Genomic DNA, 19,321 nt, shown 5'->3' with positions numbered 1-19,321 from the left:
ACTGACGCCTAGTGGGCTGACACCTCCAGTTAGGCTGGAACCAGCACAACCACCGTCTCCGGTGCAATCACCACCGGCACCTGTGCAATCACAGCCAGTGCTACGTAGATCGCAGCGACAGATTCGACCACCTGATAGACTTAACCTGTAAATATACTTGTAAGAAACTTCGCCACATGGGGACTCTCTTTTAAAACGGGGGGGGAGGGTGAATGTGGTGAACTACATATACCTGTCTGGACACGCCCCCTGCTGACTGCTCCTGTGGCTCCTCCCACAGACCCCGGTATAAAGGCGATTGAGGCCTGAGCCCGGCCTCTCTGTCTCCAGGATGTAGTATGGTGGTCAACCACTGCATGTTCCTTCTTCCAGTCAATAAAATTGATGCACCATCAATAACTCTCTCTGAGACGTAAAGGCGAGATATCGGCTTTTATTGACTGGAAGAAGGAACAAGCAGTGGTTGACCACCATACTACATCCTGGAGACAGAGAGGCCGGGACCAGGCCTCAATCGCCTTTATACCGGGGTCTGTGGGAGGAGCCACAGGAGCAGTCAGCAAGGGGCGTGTCCAGACAGGTATATGTAGTTCACCACACCCTCTGCAGACAAAAGTGAAAGACATTTTTCCAATAAGTATAAAGAAGAGTAAAAAGTCTGCAAAACTTCAGATGTTACTGAAGTTATGGGGGGTGGGGGGGTGGGGGGGGGGGGAGAGATATCACTCTCTTATATGGTGTGGAAGTTGTTAAAGACAGAGAAGCAAAAGTTTGGGGTAACATACCAGGAAGAAATTCGAAAGTAAAACTTTGATCAGTGTTTGAAATAAATTTCGAAGTCATGCTGAGAATTTAAGGGGCACTCAGTAGTATTGTGATTGTGAATATACGCAGTCAAAAACATACACAGAGACTTTCATTTATTAATACTGGGGAAGAAGATGTTAAAGCGATGAAGTGATATCATCTCAGTGGAATGCCTCTGCTCCCATTAGCTGTAACATTTAAAACAAAGGTTCCAGCTATTGCTGAAACTTCAGATGTTCTTTCTATAAATTCTGTCTTCTTCTAGTTTGATTATTTCAGGTCAGATGAAACATAACCAAAACTGTCAGAATCATAGCTATTCTAGTTGGAAAAAAGGCAAAAGGGCTATTCATAAATTCAGATATGCGACTTTTTTAATATGATATGCTTATCCTGCTATTGAAAACAAATATGCTTCCAAAAATGGACTCAGGATGTGATTAACTGATCATTTGTCACTTGAGGAATGCACTCTGAGACAAGCTGATTGATAGCTGCAGCTTTTGACATGATCATGGTCACATAAGGTACAGAATTGCAAGCCATCAAACCAGAAACGATCGAGGAACTAGAAGATGAAACCAGCATGGGATGTGAGTAGGAGGAGAACTCTGAGGTGATGCGATCCCGACAGTACCATGGTCATTGTCATTCCTGGGTCACAGGGAAGAACATGCAGTGAAATGACTTTAATGTTTAATTGCAGTGCACTCAGTGGATATTATAGCAGCTATCGTGGGTAGATATTCACTTCAGCTCTGATTGGGAAAACTTAATTCAGATTTTTAAGTGTTTCTTTTAATATAAACTCCCATTGAAATGACTGCCAAATGCTGCCAATTTGAAATTGCTAGACCCTTTCCCTTTGTTCATTTCTGGTAATGTGCAATAAACTTTTAAACTTGCTTACCCTGAGACCCTGCATTAGCTGTCTCTTCTACCTCTATCCCTTCCCCTAGATACTGCATTAACAAAGCTTTCTCAGATTTTGTTCTGACATTCCTTTGTGGCCTCTTCATGCTCATCTTGCCAAGAGACCCACTTCCAAGTATTTTGACTTTTTTTTCCACATGTTCTGCAGCAAACATAAAGAAGGACCCTTCTCTTCCTGATCATTCTCTCTATTCCCCCCTTCCAAAAGCTTGACAACACAACAGCACATACCATCAGACTCAAAGACAGCTTCCACCCTGCTGTATAAAGGACCTCTCATGTAATAAGGATCATTTGACCTCGTCTTGATCCTTGCACAATAGTTGTCTATCTGCTCTGTACTTTCACTGTAACTGTAACACTAAATTATGCATTTTTGTGCTACCTCAACATATCAATGTGGAGGATGATCTGTCTAGATAGCATGCAAATTAATGCTTTCTATCGTATCTTGGTACATATGACAAGAGACCAATTATCAACTGACCCTCCTCTCCTATCTTTCTCCCCATTCTCTCACAAATCTCTCCAGATGGACCATGGAGAGCATTCTAACTGGCTGCATCACTACCTGGTACGGTGGTGATATAGGATCAGAAGAAGCTGCAAAAAGCTGCTGAAATAAACGGCCAGCTTCATCATGGGCACTAGCATCGAAAGGTGATGCATCAAAAAAGCAGCATCCAACATTAAGAACCTCCATCACCCAGGACACGCTCTCTTCTCATCGCTACCTTCAGGAAGGAGGTACAGGTACCTGAGGACACATACTCAATGTTTCAGGAATAACTTCTTCCCCTCTTCCATCAGATTTCTGAATGGAAAATTAACCCATCAACACTACCTCACTATTTTTTGCTACTCTTTTTGCACCACTTACTCCATTTAAAACTTATTCTGAATCTATTTATTGTAATTTGTAGTTTTTATTTAAATTGTTATGTACTGCACTGTACTGCTGCTGTAAAACAACACATTTTCATGACATATGCCAGTGATATTAAACATGAATCTAATTCTGATTCTGTTGTTTGATACTTTCTACCCAAATGTGCCAATAGTGGATTTTAATCTAAAATCTAACAGGCAGGTAATGACTTCTTTCATGTAGGATCACCATCTGCTCCCTGTGGAATACTATCATGCTAAAAAATAACTCCGCCCTTAGATATTTATGCCTTTCAAATGAAATATGTTGCTGTTCAAAATGTTTCTGGATTAGCCTATGGCATAATCTATTGACAGCACCCATCCTGTCCAGACAATCATTATTGGTGTATCTGGAATATTCTTATCCTTCATAAACAATATATCACCATGGTACTCCTAGCCACGTCCTATTAGAGTTGTTCTACCTTTCCTTCCTCCGCCATCCCTACAACTCAAAACTTGCCTTCTTACTTTTCCAGTTCTGGTGAAGTGTCTCTGTATTGAAACTTCCACACTTCTTCTCTCTGTATGGACACTGCCTGAACAGCTGAATGCTTCTAGTATTTTCTGTTTTATTCTTTTGATTTCATAACTGCTGAAAATGGTCAGATTCATGTCCTTTATGGATACAGAAGCATTTCAAGATTGTATTGTATCTTTTATCAATTAAAATATTCTGACAGGAGAAAACTATTTTAGTCTACATTTTTAGGTCCTGCTGCAAAAATGTTTAGTAATAGCATAATAAAAAAGCTTGGGAAGAATTAAAAACAGGAAATACCCTGTAACCATTTGCTAGATAAGGAGGTTCTGTACCACTGCATGGCTCAAAGTTTGTTGAGAATGCTGTTACAAATATTTCTGAATATGATTTGATCAGATAAACCCAAGCACCATTTACAGGAAGTATAATTTGTTGAATTGGGATCAAAATGAAAACTTGTAATGCAACTTCAGAGAAAGAAAACATTTCATTTATCCATTGCCTTTTGCATCCCAAAATACCTCATGGCCAGTGAAAACAATTTTTCAGATTCACAATGGAAGAAGAAAACTATGAGGAGAAGCTGTATAAACAACCAATTTAGCACATCAGGACTGTGAAACAGGAACATTTGTTAGGAAGAGTCTGGTATGCACTAGGCAAAACACTCAGTCTCCAAATATATCAGGATAAATGTGATTAATAAGAATGCCTTGAGCAGGGGTTACCAACCTGGGGTCCACAGACCCCTCAGTTAATGTTAGGATCCATGGCTCAAAAAAAGTTTGGAACCCCTGGCCTAGAGGAATATTAGATTTTTCTTTACTTTCTATTGCCACTTTGATTCACTTTATAACTAGTCTTTTAAAATGTTTTCACGTATTGTAACAAACCAATTACAGGACACACTTTACCAATTGACTCGACTGCGATATAAAAATAAAAGGTGTGACAAACTGATGGATTGAAAGACTAAGTGAAAGGAAGTCATTGAGAAATGATTTTGTTTGAAAACAACATGGAAACAATGACCATGATTTTATATTGGTGTAATCAGATGAAAGAAAATAAATCTGAATATTAATGGGCGCAGTTCCACAGCCACCATCAATCATCAGACTGCAACATTCACTTTAATAGCTCTATTCCCTTCATTGCTGAAGCCAAACCAGCACACATCCTGGAAGACTGAGATCAGACACACACAAAATGAGATAAAGTGAATGCAGTAAAAATAGCCCACAGATATTAACAAATGCATAAACACTGTGGGGATTTTGAACACCCTCCCCCAAAATAATAGATCAGATACTGGAAAAGTATACATAATTGAAGAATTACCTACCATGGAGATTTTAATGATGGCACATTGTACGGGATGTTTGTGTGCAGCTGAATTGGTTGGCCACTTCGTCACTTTATTTAAACCATTCAGGTTTAATTCTGACTCCCTGGGTTATCAATGTGATGTTTTACACTTACTTGCCTATTTTCAGAGCATGGCTCCTCTAACCCTTTTACCCTTTTCTGTTCAAATAATGTCTCTCTATTAACAGCTACCATCCATTCAACTTTTATCAACCCACTAGGCATATATATTTATAAATTTACAAACTTTTGAATTTCTCCCACCATCCCTCCCCTCCAGACAGATGCTGCTTGACCTGCTGAGTTCCTCCACAGACTAACTGTGGCTTTAGATTGCAACAGGTGCAGCATCTCTCGAATTTTGGCATTGTCTCCCAAATTACCGGCACCCAGTAATATATTTTCGTATTTAAATATGATGATATTTCCAAACACCGTCAAAATAATTTATGAGCTTTATTCTAAAAGTAACAATGGTCCTGCCTTGCATACCCATTCTATATCTCATAAACATGGGGAAGTCCTACCAGATGTTTTCCAGATTTGGCTGTTTTTAATCAACCTGGTCCTTGATTCTTTCTTTTCCTTATATCACCCTTTCAAACACATCATGAAATTCATGTTTATCACATCCAGTACACTGTCATCACCTACACTTTCTGTTACTTTGTTGAAGCAAATTAAAATAACTGTAATAGATGGAAAGCTCTTTATAGCCACAGACGCACTTCTGAAACACAGTCTCCATTTGTAATGTAAGAAACACAAAATGTCGACTGTACTTCTTTCTACAGACGCTGCCTGGCCTGCTGAGTTCCTCCAGCATTTTGTGTAGCCACGTCAAGCTCTCACTAACAGTGGTGTAAATAACGAACTTCTGTGGTGCAAACACGAGCAAATCTGCAGATGCTGGAAATTCGAACAACGCACACAAAATGCTGGTGGAACACAGCAGGCCAGGCAGCATCTATAGGGAGAAGCGGTATCCATGTTTCGGGCCGAGACCCTTCGTCAGGACTTCTGTGGTGTTAGCTGAAAGGTAAATATTGGCCCGGACACCAGGAACGACTGTTGATGGAGGACAATGGAATGCATCACATCCACCTGAGAGAGTGTGCAGAACTTGACTTAATATTGCATCTAAACAGAAGCTCCTCCAGGTGATGCACTAGACTGTTTGAGTTTGAGCCTTTTGGCCTGGAGGAGACAGTACTAGTTACTGAGCCCCAGTGACCATGAAATAATTTAATAAGCTTGATTCAACAAAGCCATCAATTTGGAAATTACTGTCCAGATATTTTATATATAAAAATAACAAATATTTTTGTATCTTGGGGATGAATTTTAACATTTTAAACATCAGATCAGCTTCATGTTACATAATTCTCCAAATTTCACTCAGTGTACTGAGCGTCTGGTTTAACTCAGTCAGCTGTACGTCCTGCACACTACAGTTTCCAATGTACTGTGTGAGGAAGATGCCGGACTGCTGAAGAGGTTCACTGTTCAGGTCACCAAAGTGACAGAAAGCAGAAGTGGAGAGGAAGTGAAAAAGCAGGAAGGCACAGTCAGCAGATGCTAGACAAGAGAGGCCCACACCACCACCCCATACAACTAGTAACATGGGATTGTTAGTTGATTGTCCTGATTCTGAAATGGGGTGAACTTTAAGATGAGGAAGGAGGGAGCATGAGGGAAAATATCACCTATAGTGGCATGCAAAAGTTTGGGCACCCCGGTCAAAATTTCTGTTACTGTGAATAGCTAAGCAAGTAAAAGATGGCCTCATTTCAAAAAGGCATAAAGTTAAAGATGACACATTTCTTTAATATTTTAAGCAAGATTACTTTTTTATTTCCATCTTTTACAGTTTCAAAATAACAAAAAAGGAAAAGGGCCCGAAGCAAAAGTTTGGGCATCCTGCATGTTCAGTACTTAGTAACACCCCCTTTGGCAAGTATCACAGCTTGTAAATGCTCTCTGTAGCCAGCTAAGAGTCTTTCAATTCTTGTTTGCAGGATTTTCACTCATTCTTCCTTGCAAGAGGTTTCTAGTTCTGTGAGATTCTTGGACCATCTTGTATGCACTGCTCTTTTGAGGTCTATCCACAGATTTTCAATGATGTTTAGGTCGGGGGACTGTGAGGGCCGTGGCAAAACATTCAGCTTGCACCTCTTGAGGTAGTCCATTGTGGATTTTGAGGTGTGTTTAGGATCATTATCCTGTTGTAGAAGCCATCCTCTTTTCATCTTCAGCTTTTTTACAGATGGTGTGATGCTTGCTTCCAGAAATTGCCCCTGCAAAATTTCTACACTAGTCTCTCTCAAGGTCCGAGGAAATATCATGTCAAGCCCGGGGGATTTATCTACCTTTATTCGCTGTAAGGCAGCAAGCACCTCCTTCTCTTTAATCTATATGTTCCATGACACCACTGTTTGTTTCCCTTCCTGCCATATACGCTATGCCAGTAAATACTGATGCAAAAAAACTGTTTAAGATCTCCCCCATCTTGAGAGGCTCCACACATAGACGACCACTCTGATCTTCTAGGGACCAATTTTGGCCCTTACTATCCTTTTACTCTTAATATACTTGTAGAAACCCTTTGGGTTTACCTTCACATTATCTGCCAAAGCAACCTCATGTCTTCTTTTTGCCTTCCTGATTTCCTTCTTTAGTATTTTCTTACATTTTCTATACTCTTCAAGTATCTCATTTGTTCCTTGTTGCCTATACCTGCTATACACCTCTCTCTTTTTCTTAACCAGATCGCCAATATCCCTTGAAAACCGAGGTTCCCTATGACTGTTAACTTTGCCTTTAATCCTGGCAGGAACATGCAAACTATGCTTTCTCAAAATTTCGCCTTTGAAGGCCTTCCACTTACTGAACACGTCCTTGCCAGAAAACAACTTATCCCAATCCACTCTTCCTAGATCCTTTCTCATTTCCACAAAATTGGCCCTTCTCCAATTTAGAACCTCAACTCGAGGACCATACCTATCCTTATCCATAATTAACTTGAAACTAATGACATTATGGTCACTGGACCCAAAATGTTCACCTACACATACTTCTGTCACCTGACCTGTCTGGTTCCCTAACAGGAGATGAAGTATTGCATCCTCTCTCGTTGGTACCGCACAGTGTGGGAGTCCCAGTCAATATGTGGGAAGTTAAAATCCCCTACTATTACAACTTTCTGTTTCTTACATCGGTCTGCTATCTCTCTACAGATTTACTCCTCCAATTCTCTCTGACTATTGGGCGGTCTATAATACAACCCTATTAGTGTGGTCATACCTTTTCCGTTCCTCAGCTCCACCCATTTGGCCTCTGTAGACAAGCCCTCCGAGCTGTCCTGTCTACGCACTACTGTGATAGTTTCCCTGACTAGTAATGCCACGCCTCCCCCTTTCATCCCTCCCCCTCTATCACGTCTGAAACAATGGAACCCCCGAACATTAAACTGCCAGTCTTGCCCCTCCTGCAACCAAGACTCACTAACAGCAATAATGTTGTAATCCCATGTGCCAATCCACACCCTAAGCTCATCTGCCTTACCTACAATACTCCTTGCATTGAAACAGATGCACCTGAGAACATTTCTATCACGTACAAACCTTTGATTGCTGTCTATACATGCAGTCCTCACATGACCTTTATCCTCCTCCACCTCACTATCTGCTCTAACACTCTGGTTCCCCACCCCCTGCAAATCTAGTTTAAACACCCCAGAGCAGCACTAGCAAATCTACCCTCAAGGATATCAGTCCCCCTCCAGTTCAGGTGCAAACTGTCCTGTTGGAACAGGTCCCACCATCCCTGGAACAAAGCCCAATTGTCCAGAAGCATGAAGCCTTCCCTCCTGCACCATCTCCATAGCCATGTATTTAGCTGCATTGTCTTCCTATTTCTAGCCTCACTAGCACGTGGCATGGTTAGCAATCCTGAGATTGCAACCCTGGAGGTCCTGTCCTTCAACTTTGCACCTAACTCCCTAAATTCTCTTTGCAGGACCTCCTTCTCCTTCCTACCCACGTCATTGGTCCCTACATAGACTACGACATCTGGCTGCTCACCCTCCCTCCTGAGAATACCAAGAACTCGATCCGAGATATCGCGGACCCTGGCACCAGGGAGGCAACAGACCACCTGGGATTCTTGATCTTTTCCACAGAACCTCTCATCTGTCCCCCTATCAAATCCCCTATCACTACTGCTCTCCTCTTTTCCCTCCTTCCTTTCTGAGCTGAGGGTCCAGTCTCAGTGCCAGAGATGCAACCACTACAACTTGTCACTGGTCGTCCCCACCAACAGTATCCAAAACGGTATATTTATTGTTGATGGGAACTGCCACAGGGGTGCTCTGCTCTTCCTGTCTATTCCCCTTCCCTCTCCTGACAGTCACCCAGCTACCTTCCTCCTGACTTTTAGGGGTGACTGTCTCCCCGAAACTCCTGTTTATTTCTGCCTCTACCTCACGAATGATCTGAAGTTCATCCAGCTCCAGCTCCAGTTCCCTAACTCAGTTTGTCAGGAGCTGCAGCTGGATGCACTTTTTACAGGTGTAGTCATCAGGGACAATTGTGCTCGCCCTGACTTCCCACATACTGCATACAGAGCACTCGACTGCCCTATCTGCTGCCTCCATTACCTACTCCTAAGTTAATTAAATTAATTAAAGGAACTTACCCGGCCTTACCTCACTGGGAGCAAGCTCATCCTCAGCCACTGCTCGCTGAAGCCTCTCATGCAAAGCCTCAAAGCTCCACTCCTACCCTGAGCCACTCACACACTGGCTGCTCCTCTTCAGTTACCCCTCCTTTTATTTGTTCCTGCCAATTACCTCAAGTACTCACTACCTCTAATCAACAAATCAACACTCTGTTTAATCCTTCAGTTGCCCTCCGTACTCCTTTTAAAGCACACTCACCTCAGCTCCTCAGCTGCTTCGCAGCACTCAGCGCTCTCCCGAGACGCTCGCTCCTCCTCCCGTGATCACACTGTTTCCAAAATGCATCAGGCTTGTTTAGATATTCCTTTGCAAACTTCTGATGCTGAATTTTGTGGTGAGGATGCAGGAAAGGTTTTCTTCTGATGACTCTTCCATGAAGGTCATATTTGTGCAGGTGTTGCTGCATAGTAAAACGGTGTACCACCACTCCAGAGTCTGTTAAATCTTCCTGAAGGTCTTTTGCAGTCAAACAGGGGTTTTGATTTGCCTTTCTAGCAATCCTACGAGCAGTTCTCTCTGAAAGTTTTCTTGGTCTTCCAGACCTCAGCTTGACCTCCACCGTTCCTGTTAACTGTCATTTCTTAATTACATTACGAACTGAGGTAACGGCTACCTGAAAACACTTTGTTATCTTCTTATAGCCTTCTCCTGCTTTGTGGGCATCATTTATTTTAATTTTCAGAGTGCTCAGCCCCTGATTCGAGGAGCCCATGGCTGCTGATTGTTGGGACAAGGTTTGAGGAGTCAGGGTATTTATAAAGCTTTGAAATTTCCATCCCCTGTCCTTTCCTAACGATGACTGTCAACAAGCCATAGCCCTAACAAGCTAATTAAGGTCTGAGACCTTGATAAAAGTTATCTGAGAGCTCAGATCTCTTGGGGTGCCCAGACTTTTGCATGGTGTTCCTTTCCCTTTTTTCACTCTAAAATTGTACAAAACAAAAATAATACCCTAATCTTGCTTAAAATGTTGAAAAGAATGTATTATCTTTAACTTTATGACTTTTGGAGATCAGTTCATCTTCTACTCACTTAACTATTCACAGTAACAGAAATTTTGACCAGGGCTGCCCAAACTTTTGCATGCCACTGTAAATGGTGCACTTTTTCTTGATTGTTGAAAGTATTCAGGATAACTATCAATATGTAGCAAAAACTGTAAACAGAATGTTTGCAAATAAGAGATCCTGTCATTAACTAGCGAAAGGAAGACCCAGTCCACTCACCCCCGAATGTCAACCTGAGACACCGCGCTGATGCTGATCTGAAGTTGCACGAGGTTGCTGTTTGGATTATCCTTATTTGAACTAAAATGCAAAGCAGATAAAAACTAGTACAACATTGGCAGAACTTCAAATTGTACTGAACAAATCAAAATTGGAGAAATTATATTAAAATGATATGCTGCAGGAATTACACAATGCTTGATATTTTAACTTAAACACCATTAAACAAAAAATATATTAATTTGCAAGTTGACTGTGTTTCTTAATGAAGGAATTGTTAAGGAATGATTTGAAAGTCAGAATAACAAAAACAATTTACTCATATTTATTGAGGTAAAGAAATTCCATATCCAGGTTTCGGTTTAACTCATAAAAGGTCAGAACATTCTTCATAACCAGCCCGGTTAGTCTTGGCTTTTACCATATGACATATACTGCATTAAACAGAATATGAATGATGAAGAGCTTGAGGCTCAATCAAATCTAGATATTTTACGTTGATAAAACTTTCATCCCAATCTTGTTTTTCTATTCTTATTTCATTTTTTATAATATAATAGAGGTTGAACTGCAGAATGAACTACTCTGGCATTGCCCTTGAGGACTGGATAATCATTTAAGACAGAAATGTTGACCTCATTAAACTTCCAAGTGGTTTTACTAAAAATAAAATCAATTCCGAGAACAGAGAATTCAGAAGATTCACAACCCTCTGAAGGAAGAAATTCCTCATTACTCTGTCAAAAATGGATGATCTGTGGTCCACTGAGGAAAACATCCTCTCAGCAGTCATCCTGTTGTCCCCCCTTCAGAATATAATGTTTCAATAAGATCATCTTTCACTCTTCTCATCTCCAATGAGCATAAGCCCAAACTAAACAATGTTTCTTCACATGGCAACCTTATCATCCCAAAAATCAACCCAGAAAGCCTTTTCCACACAGCCTCTAATGTAAGTATATTCTTCCTTAAACCTGCAGAGCAAAACCAAATACACACGCTCACAGTATATATTGTGAAATCTGTTGTTTTGCAGCAGCAGTACACAGTAAGCTGTAAAAATAAATAAACAGCACAAAAGAGGAAGAACAAGATAGTGTTCATGGATCACTCAGAAATATGATGGTGGAGAAGAGGCATTTCTTAAAATATTGAGTGTGGGTCTTCAGACTAGCTCCTCCATGAAGAGGGCATATGCAGATGGACGCTGACTATATGAGGCACTGCCTCTTGTAGATGCTGTCAGTGGAAGTGGGGGGGGGGGGATTGTACCCGTAATGGAACTGGCTGAGTCTACAATCCTCTTGTGATCCAGTGCTTTGGAACCTCCGTACCAGGCTGTGATGCTGCCAGTTGCATATCCTTTGAAGTTTGCACGATCCTCTAGTGACATACCAAATTTCCTCAGGCTCCTAATGAAAAGGAACAACTTCATGACTGCATCAATGAGCTGGGCCCAGGATGTTAGCAATGAGGACTGCTTTGTGTTCTCCCGACTTTTGATTTTCTCCCAGAATCAATCCCTTGATCCTGCTGATATCAAGTGCAAGATTGTTGCTGCGGCACCACTCAAACAGCCAGTCTATCTCATCACTGTACGCTTCTTTGTGGCGATCTGAGATTCTGCTGTGAATAGTGGTGTTTGAGCTGGGCCTAGCCAGACAATCTTGAGTGTGGAGAGAGTAGAGCAGTGAACATCCTTGAGGTGTGCCTCTTGATCATCAGTGAGGAGGAGACGTTATTACTGGCTCGCACTGACTGTGGTCTCCCAACAAGGAATATGAGGATCTAGTTGCAGAGTGGGATACAGAGACCCAGGTTTTGAAGAATGTTTATTAGTAACGAGGTGATTGTAGTGTTGAATGCAGAGCTGTAATCAATAAATGTCAGCCTGAGGTACGTATTGTTATCTAGGTGTTCCAAAGCCAAATGAAGAGTCAATGGGATTGTGTCCACTGTAGACCGGTCATGGAGATAGCAGGTCCAAATCCTTGCTCAGGCAGCAGTTAATTTTAGCCATGACCACACTAAATCAGGTCAGCATAAACAGTTTACAGTAAAAATAGGAATTATATACTGTAAGCACATATTACTATGTATGTATAGCAATGTATGGAGTGTGATAGCTAAGGTGAATGAACCACAGGCACAGGTAGCCACGTGGGAATCTGACATTCAGGTGAATGCAGAAATTTGGCTCCAGTGGGGGGGGGGGGGCAGAACAGGGCAAATTGAAGGCCATGGAAGGAAAGAGGAATAGTAGTGTTCTTTAAAGAGAACATTACAATGCTGGAGAAGTCAACGATGATCAGTTTGGTATGTGACACTAGAGGGAACATTATATTGCTGGGTGAATTATATAGGCCATCAATAAGTGGGACAAATATAGGAGAGCAAATAAGCAGGAAAATCACAAAAATGTAAAAACTCTTAAGGTGATTAATTATGCCTCAGCAAGCTGATATTGCAATAGCTTTCAGAAGAGAAGGAGAGAGATTTAAATTTCAAGCTCTATTTGGCAAAAATACAAAACATCATTTGCACAAAGAGATTCTACAGATGCTAGAAATCCATAGGAACACGCAGAAAATGCTGAAGGCATTTGACTCTTTATTCCTCTTCCTAGATGCTGCCTGACCTGCTGAGCTCTTCCAGCATTTTGTGTGTGTGTGTCTCATCAGGACTGGAAATGAGGGGGGAAGAAGCCAGAATAAGGTGGTCGGGAGAGGAAAGGAGGGGAATAGGAGGTGATAGGTGAGGGGGAAGGTATGCAAGTAGGGGAGGGATGGAGGTAACACAAATCCAACTGCTACTTGAACAGCAAGCCATTATCTGTTAGCAGTTCCTCTGTATTCACGGTTTATATATGTAAACATGGTGTTTGTGGTATTGGTTACGTGCTGATGATAAGTGGGATACAGTGCATTCTTCCAGAAGAATGTCCAAAAGGAATTGAGTCAGATCAATGGATTTTACCCATGTTCATTCACTGAAGAAGGCTGTGTTGCTCCGATTGCAGTTATAAACAAAGAAAGGCAGTCAGGGATGAATTGGAACTCACCTTTTGATCTGCAGGTAAAAGCTGAGATTGGTATCTGCCTTCTCCAGCCGTTGAACTGAGAAACGTAGACCCACTGACAACTGGGGGAGGAACAGCACATAGTATTAACGGCTGCTAATGTTTAAGTTTTCAACTCCTGCTGTGAACCACAGTTACAAACTACGGCACCAAAGAAATAAAGCCCACACAGCCTCTCACCTTCTTCAGCAGTAAATACACTAATTCACGCTGATTAGGCGGCTCATCAGTTCATTTAATGACATCCTGGATGGCAGGTTGGGCTTCCCCCCCCCCCCCCCCACCACTTCCTCTGAAGTTTTAGAGTTTATACAACAGCTGGATAAAATTTGGAGGAGTTGGGTTTGAAAATATCTCGTGGGGTGGGGTATGATAAATTTTACTCATTCACCGTAGACCACAAGATATATGAGCAGAATCAGGCCATTTGGCCCTTCAAGTCTGCTCCACCATTTCATCATGGCTGATCCAATTTTCCTCTCCACCCCAATCTCCTGCCTCCCTTCATACCCTGACCAATCAAGAATCTATCAACTTCTGCCTTAAGTATACATAAAGATGGCCTCCACAGCTGCCCTTGGAAAAGAATTTTACAGTTTCAGTACCCTCTGGCTTAAGAAATTCCTCCTCACCTCCATTCTAAAAGGACACTCCTCTATTCTGAGGCTGTGTTCTCTAGTCTTAGGCTCTGTCACCATAGGAAACATCCTCTCCCCATCCACTCTTTTAACGCTTTTCACCATTTGATGGTGCTGTACTGTGCGATAGAGGTTCTAGACATACAGTACTGTACAAAAAGTCACCCAGTCCCGAGACACCAGGCAAGGTCATTTGATTCCAACCAAATTCATTAGAGAATGTCACTCCAGTGCTTCCCACTGTCTCTCTCTCCCCTCCCCCTTTCTCAACCATGATTCCTCTCTCCCTGCTCCCTTCCCACACTCAGTCCACAACAGAGTCCCACATCAGAATCAGTTTTATCATCATTCACATATGTCATGAAATTTAGGTTTTTTTTGCAGCAGAAGTACAATTATAGTACTGTGCAAAAGTTTTATGCACCCTTGCCATATATACATATGCACACAAGACTTTTGCACTGTACTCTGTATGTTTTATCTTTTTTTTTAAAGACTTGCCTTTTATTTCTCCTTTACCAATTAGAATAAATTCTGGGGGAAATTTTAAACTATGGGTAGCATGCAATAGTACTAGAGAAACCAGATGTCGTCGAAGATGGAGCATTTTAGTTATGAGGAGAGACTAGAGAAGCAAAGCCTGCTTTCCCTGAACCAAAAGGGGTAAGATTGAAGAACATAATTTTATGAGTGGTATAGGACATAGATTTAGAGTAAGGGGTAAGAGATTTAGGGAGGATCTAAGTAGGGCATTTTTTTACCTAGAGAATGGTGAGTATCTGGAATGCATTACTGGAGGCAGCAGTGTGGCTGGGAGCAATTAAGTGGCTAGACAAGCACTTGACTTCCCTGGGCATTGAAGGCTATGACAAGTGTTGGAAGATGGGGTTAATACTAATCATTATCCATTGGGTTAGCATGGATTGATGGGCCAAATGGCCTGCTTCTATTCTGTATTACTCCATAACAAATCTTCAAACTGTAAAAGGGCCACAAAGTTAGCTGTACTAGATCATTTGGTGCTTAGGGTTATTAGATAATGCTTAATATGCACTGGATAAAATCTATATTTTTTTATACACATCTAAAAAGAGAGGAAAGTTCACAATATTGATCTAAGAAATGGACATCATTAATATAACTGCTGGAAGTATTTGTGATGTTGAATATAATGGCTCCCGATATCCTGAAGTGATCTGAAGGAAGTCATTTCATTGAATGTCTAAGATGATTTCATAAACTTTGAAAACAGAGCTCCAGCTATTACAATGGTTTCAGTTTTTAATTCTGAAAATCCTTGCAATGGGGGATTACACTTAGGCTGCAAAAATCCTGCAAGTTAGCCCCACTGGTGAGCTGGAAATCGCATGGACACTCTGCTAATAATTATAACAAACATCATCTTGGAGGAACTCAGTGGGCCAGGCAGCACCTTTTGGGTTGAGACCCTTAATCTGAAAATTACATTATAAGCTAGGTTCCCTCCGCACTTCAGCTAAACTTTGTGCCAGCACAGCAGTTTCTAGAAGGTTCCCAACTGTAAAGCTTTCCTAAAGTTGTTTCAATATATGATTTGACACAGAGATAGACTTTATAATGATACCATACTAGTAGAGATCTTTTTTTCTAAACCGAGTGTCAAGGCATATGGGAAGTGCTGCCATTGACATAGAATTTCTTTGGACTGCTAGATTTTATTTCTTGCCAATGAATCTATGAAGTTGACATTGGAACAAGCTCTGATAAAATTGCCTAGCAATTGAAGAGCTTCTAATAAAAACAATGGCTGCAGCAGTCTAGGGGAGTGGTAACATCCACGATGAGATGATATCGTGAAAAACATAATCATGGCAACATAAACGACACAATCTATAGTTGATCAGTTGGAGTTAATGCAGATAGTTAATCATGGATGGAAAATAAATCCTCAAGCTTGTAACTGGTTTATTAAAGTCAAATTGTTTCTATCATATTATCATCAAATATTATATACAAGTAGATATAGTTGGTTCAAAACACATAAATTTAAGTTTGGTTGCATAAGGTTAAATGCAAAGCCACACACTGAGTAAATTACAGTGATCCAACTCAAGCACTGTACTTCATCAGTGTGACTGCATTATGAAGCAGCACTTCAGTGTTATACTTTTGATTGCATGTAGAGCCTGGGAACATAAAAAGACTACTGTTTAAGCTTCAAACATGAGGAAATCTGCAGATGCTGGAAATTCAAACAACAACACACACAAAATGCTGGTGGAACATAGCAGGCCAGGCAGCATCTATAGGGAGAAGCACTGTCGACGTTTCGGGCCGAGACCCTTCGTCCTGACTGTTTAAGCTTGCCTAGTTCACATGATGTAGACAAAAGCAATGCTGTCATGATAGCTGTGTTAAAAAAGGGCGCAGTTATATGAAAGTTGCTTGCCAGACAACAGTTTAGCATGGGAACAGAGAAACAATGCATCAGCTTGTGAGATCAAGTCAAATGGTGCAAGACATTTCTCTGAAGCTCGCCTCTCTGGTACTTCAGAATACACTATAAAATTGCCAGCCTAAAAACGTTTTAAATATTAACACTTGGGAAAGGAGTTGAATGATAGCTTTCTCACTTTGCCTACTATTTTCACCATGTGAAATAATATGATTCATAAAAGCCTTTTATTCTGACTTACATTGGTTCCAGCTGCCATGGGGTTTCCCAGGTCACAGACGACCATTCGAGTTGAATTTCCTATGTTGTAGGCACAGCTTAGCTTGCTCAGTGCCTGGGGAACAAAGAAAACAGAAACAAAAACATGAGCTCTGTGCCATTCATCTGGAGAAATATTTTGTTGGACAGCCAAAATCCCAATATAGATGACACACATTGACATCTTGCTTGGTAAATAGTCTTATATTGTTGATAGTGCAATTCTGAAATATCTTTTCATTCTCACAAACAGCCAAGCTGCAATAAAACAGGTGGAAACTAAAGCAACTGCTATTCCCAGAAGGCTGAAAAGAATTACACCCTGTTACAAACAAAACTCTCAACATAGGCAAGGGGCCTCACAAGCAGAATGCATTTTACGTGAACCTTGTGTATCTGGGGCACCGCTCAAGTCCCCAGACTACATTCGGAGGTCTGGTCCTAATGTGCATCATTTTCAGGACATTAACAAGCCAGGAATACAACAGATGTGCAGACACTTGCACCACAGGCACTTTGCAGCCCTCAAAGTCCAGTAAAGGTGGAAAATACTGAACTGCATCACAGGTATTAAATTTTACAGTATTAGCCTTCACGAGTGTTGAAGTTATGCTTAGATGGCACACCTTATTTTTAAAGAGCAATGATCCTTGATATATTTTCCAAGCCATACAAGGTGACAAAAAGTAATGATTATTCAGAAAATAATTGTCACATTGTAATGTTTGTTTTATTATTTTTGAAACTCAATCCCCGAACTTAAAAGGGCACAATTACATTAAGTTCAGTTTTAGATTTCTCTTCATGTTCCTTTACTATAAACTACATGATTCTACGTTGTATTTTTAATGGCAAAAATAAGGAGAATTTATGGAAAACTAGGCATAGACTAGTTGGGCCAAATGGTCTAATTCTATGCTGTATAATTCAGCAAATCTATGACTCTAAAACAGAAGTTCCCAATCTGGGGTACAAGGACCTCTTGCTTAATGGTATTGGTCCATGGCATAAAAAGTTGGGACGCCCTGCTTCCCAACTGTAAAAAGGTTTCCAATTTTGACCTTATTTCACAAACTTTAAGACTGAGGTTGGAAAAAAAAGTTGAAGGTAGGACTATTAGTTAACAACCAGCAAATATTCTTCCTACCAAGACAAATCAGTCATTGTGCCTTCAGTTCTACTTTTTCTCTTTCAGTTTGTGGCCATAAACTGCCACCATTCAATACCCATCTCCCAAATAGCTCTTGGGAAATTCATGGTGGTGATTCACCATTTGTAGCTCCAGGGTTTGATGGGATACATGTGGCTTGCTAGACCATTTCAGAGAGCAGCAAAACAAAAACAGATGGTATGGACTCAGATATAGGCTAGAATGGGCAAGGATGATAGATTTCATTCCTCGATGTAAATGTGTGTTAGTACAACCCAATCACCTTCAGTGAAATTAGCTTAAAAATGGTATTCAATTAAATTTCTCTGCTGCACAATGAGAGGTTCAAGTAAATTGTTAGGCTGGTAAAGAAGGTATATGACATGCACAGCTTTATTAATTGAGGAAATGAATTCAAGAGTCGGGAAGTAATGTTGTGGCTTCTTAAAACTCTAGTTAGACCACATCAGGAGTATTACATTCTGATCTGGTCACCCTGTTTTAGGAGGGATGTGGAGGTATTAGAAAGCATGCAGAGGAGGTTAAATAGAATGGGACAGATAGAGTAGACAGACAGCATCTTCCTCCCAGAGTTGAAATCTGTAATACCAGAGGGCATGCACTTAAGGTTAGAGGAGGTAAGATCAATGGAAATGTGCAGAGCAAGTTTGTTTTGCACAGAGGATGTTGGGCGTCTCAAATGTGTTGCCTGGCATGGTGATGGAGGCAAATATGACAGGGGTATTCAAGAAGCTCTCAGACAGGCACATGAATGAGCAAGAAATAGAAGGATATGGGCATTGTGCAGGCAGAGGGATTAGTTTAAATGGGCATCTGATCATTGATTTTATTATTTCAGCACAACATTATGGGCTGAAGGGTTTGTTCCTGTGCTGTACTGTTCCAGATTCTATGTATGTCTCGAGACCATTTGTTCAAACTCTGCATTAGCAATTTATTACATAGCCACTTTTTCATTACCTCCTTGTTGCGAATAACCCCAATATAATCTGCTTCTGATGGTATGCTGACACTGAGTTCTGCTTCGTAAGCTCCTTCTCCTTCATTCCTGGCGTTTATGATTAAAGTGAGGGGGTTTTCGTCTCCAATTATTACCTGATGTGTATCACTGTGAAGTATAAAAAATGAACCATCGGTATATGTTAATTATTATCTTCTTCCAAACAGATTGACAGCCCTTACCAATTACCATTAAACCACACAGATAATAGACATCGCTCCTTTGATCTCTTACTGAAAATAAAAACCATCACCT

The 19,321-nt window shown here is 41.0% G+C and overlaps 1 protein-coding gene across 1 annotated transcript in view; it reads right to left on the bottom strand.

Annotated features, from left to right (window-relative positions):
- Positions 1-19,321, bottom strand: part of itga8 (integrin, alpha 8) — a 249,612-nt gene that overhangs the window by 76,067 nt on the left and 154,224 nt on the right. The window contains exons 20-23 of the mRNA XM_073054528.1: positions 19,027-19,174; positions 16,879-16,971; positions 13,548-13,627; positions 10,487-10,567 (exon numbers count right to left, since the gene is read on the bottom strand). Coding sequence (XP_072910629.1) covers positions 10,487-10,567; positions 13,548-13,627; positions 16,879-16,971; positions 19,027-19,174 — 402 coding nt within the window. The remainder of the gene's footprint in view (positions 1-10,486; positions 10,568-13,547; positions 13,628-16,878; positions 16,972-19,026; positions 19,175-19,321) is intronic.

The sequence above is a fragment of the Hemitrygon akajei genome, chromosome 8, assembly GCF_048418815.1.
Source record: "Hemitrygon akajei chromosome 8, sHemAka1.3, whole genome shotgun sequence".
NCBI classification, from domain to species: Eukaryota; Metazoa; Chordata; class Chondrichthyes; order Myliobatiformes; family Dasyatidae; genus Hemitrygon; species Hemitrygon akajei.
Note: the sequence above shows the minus strand (reverse complement) of the source record. Positions and strands in the feature narration are given on the sequence as shown.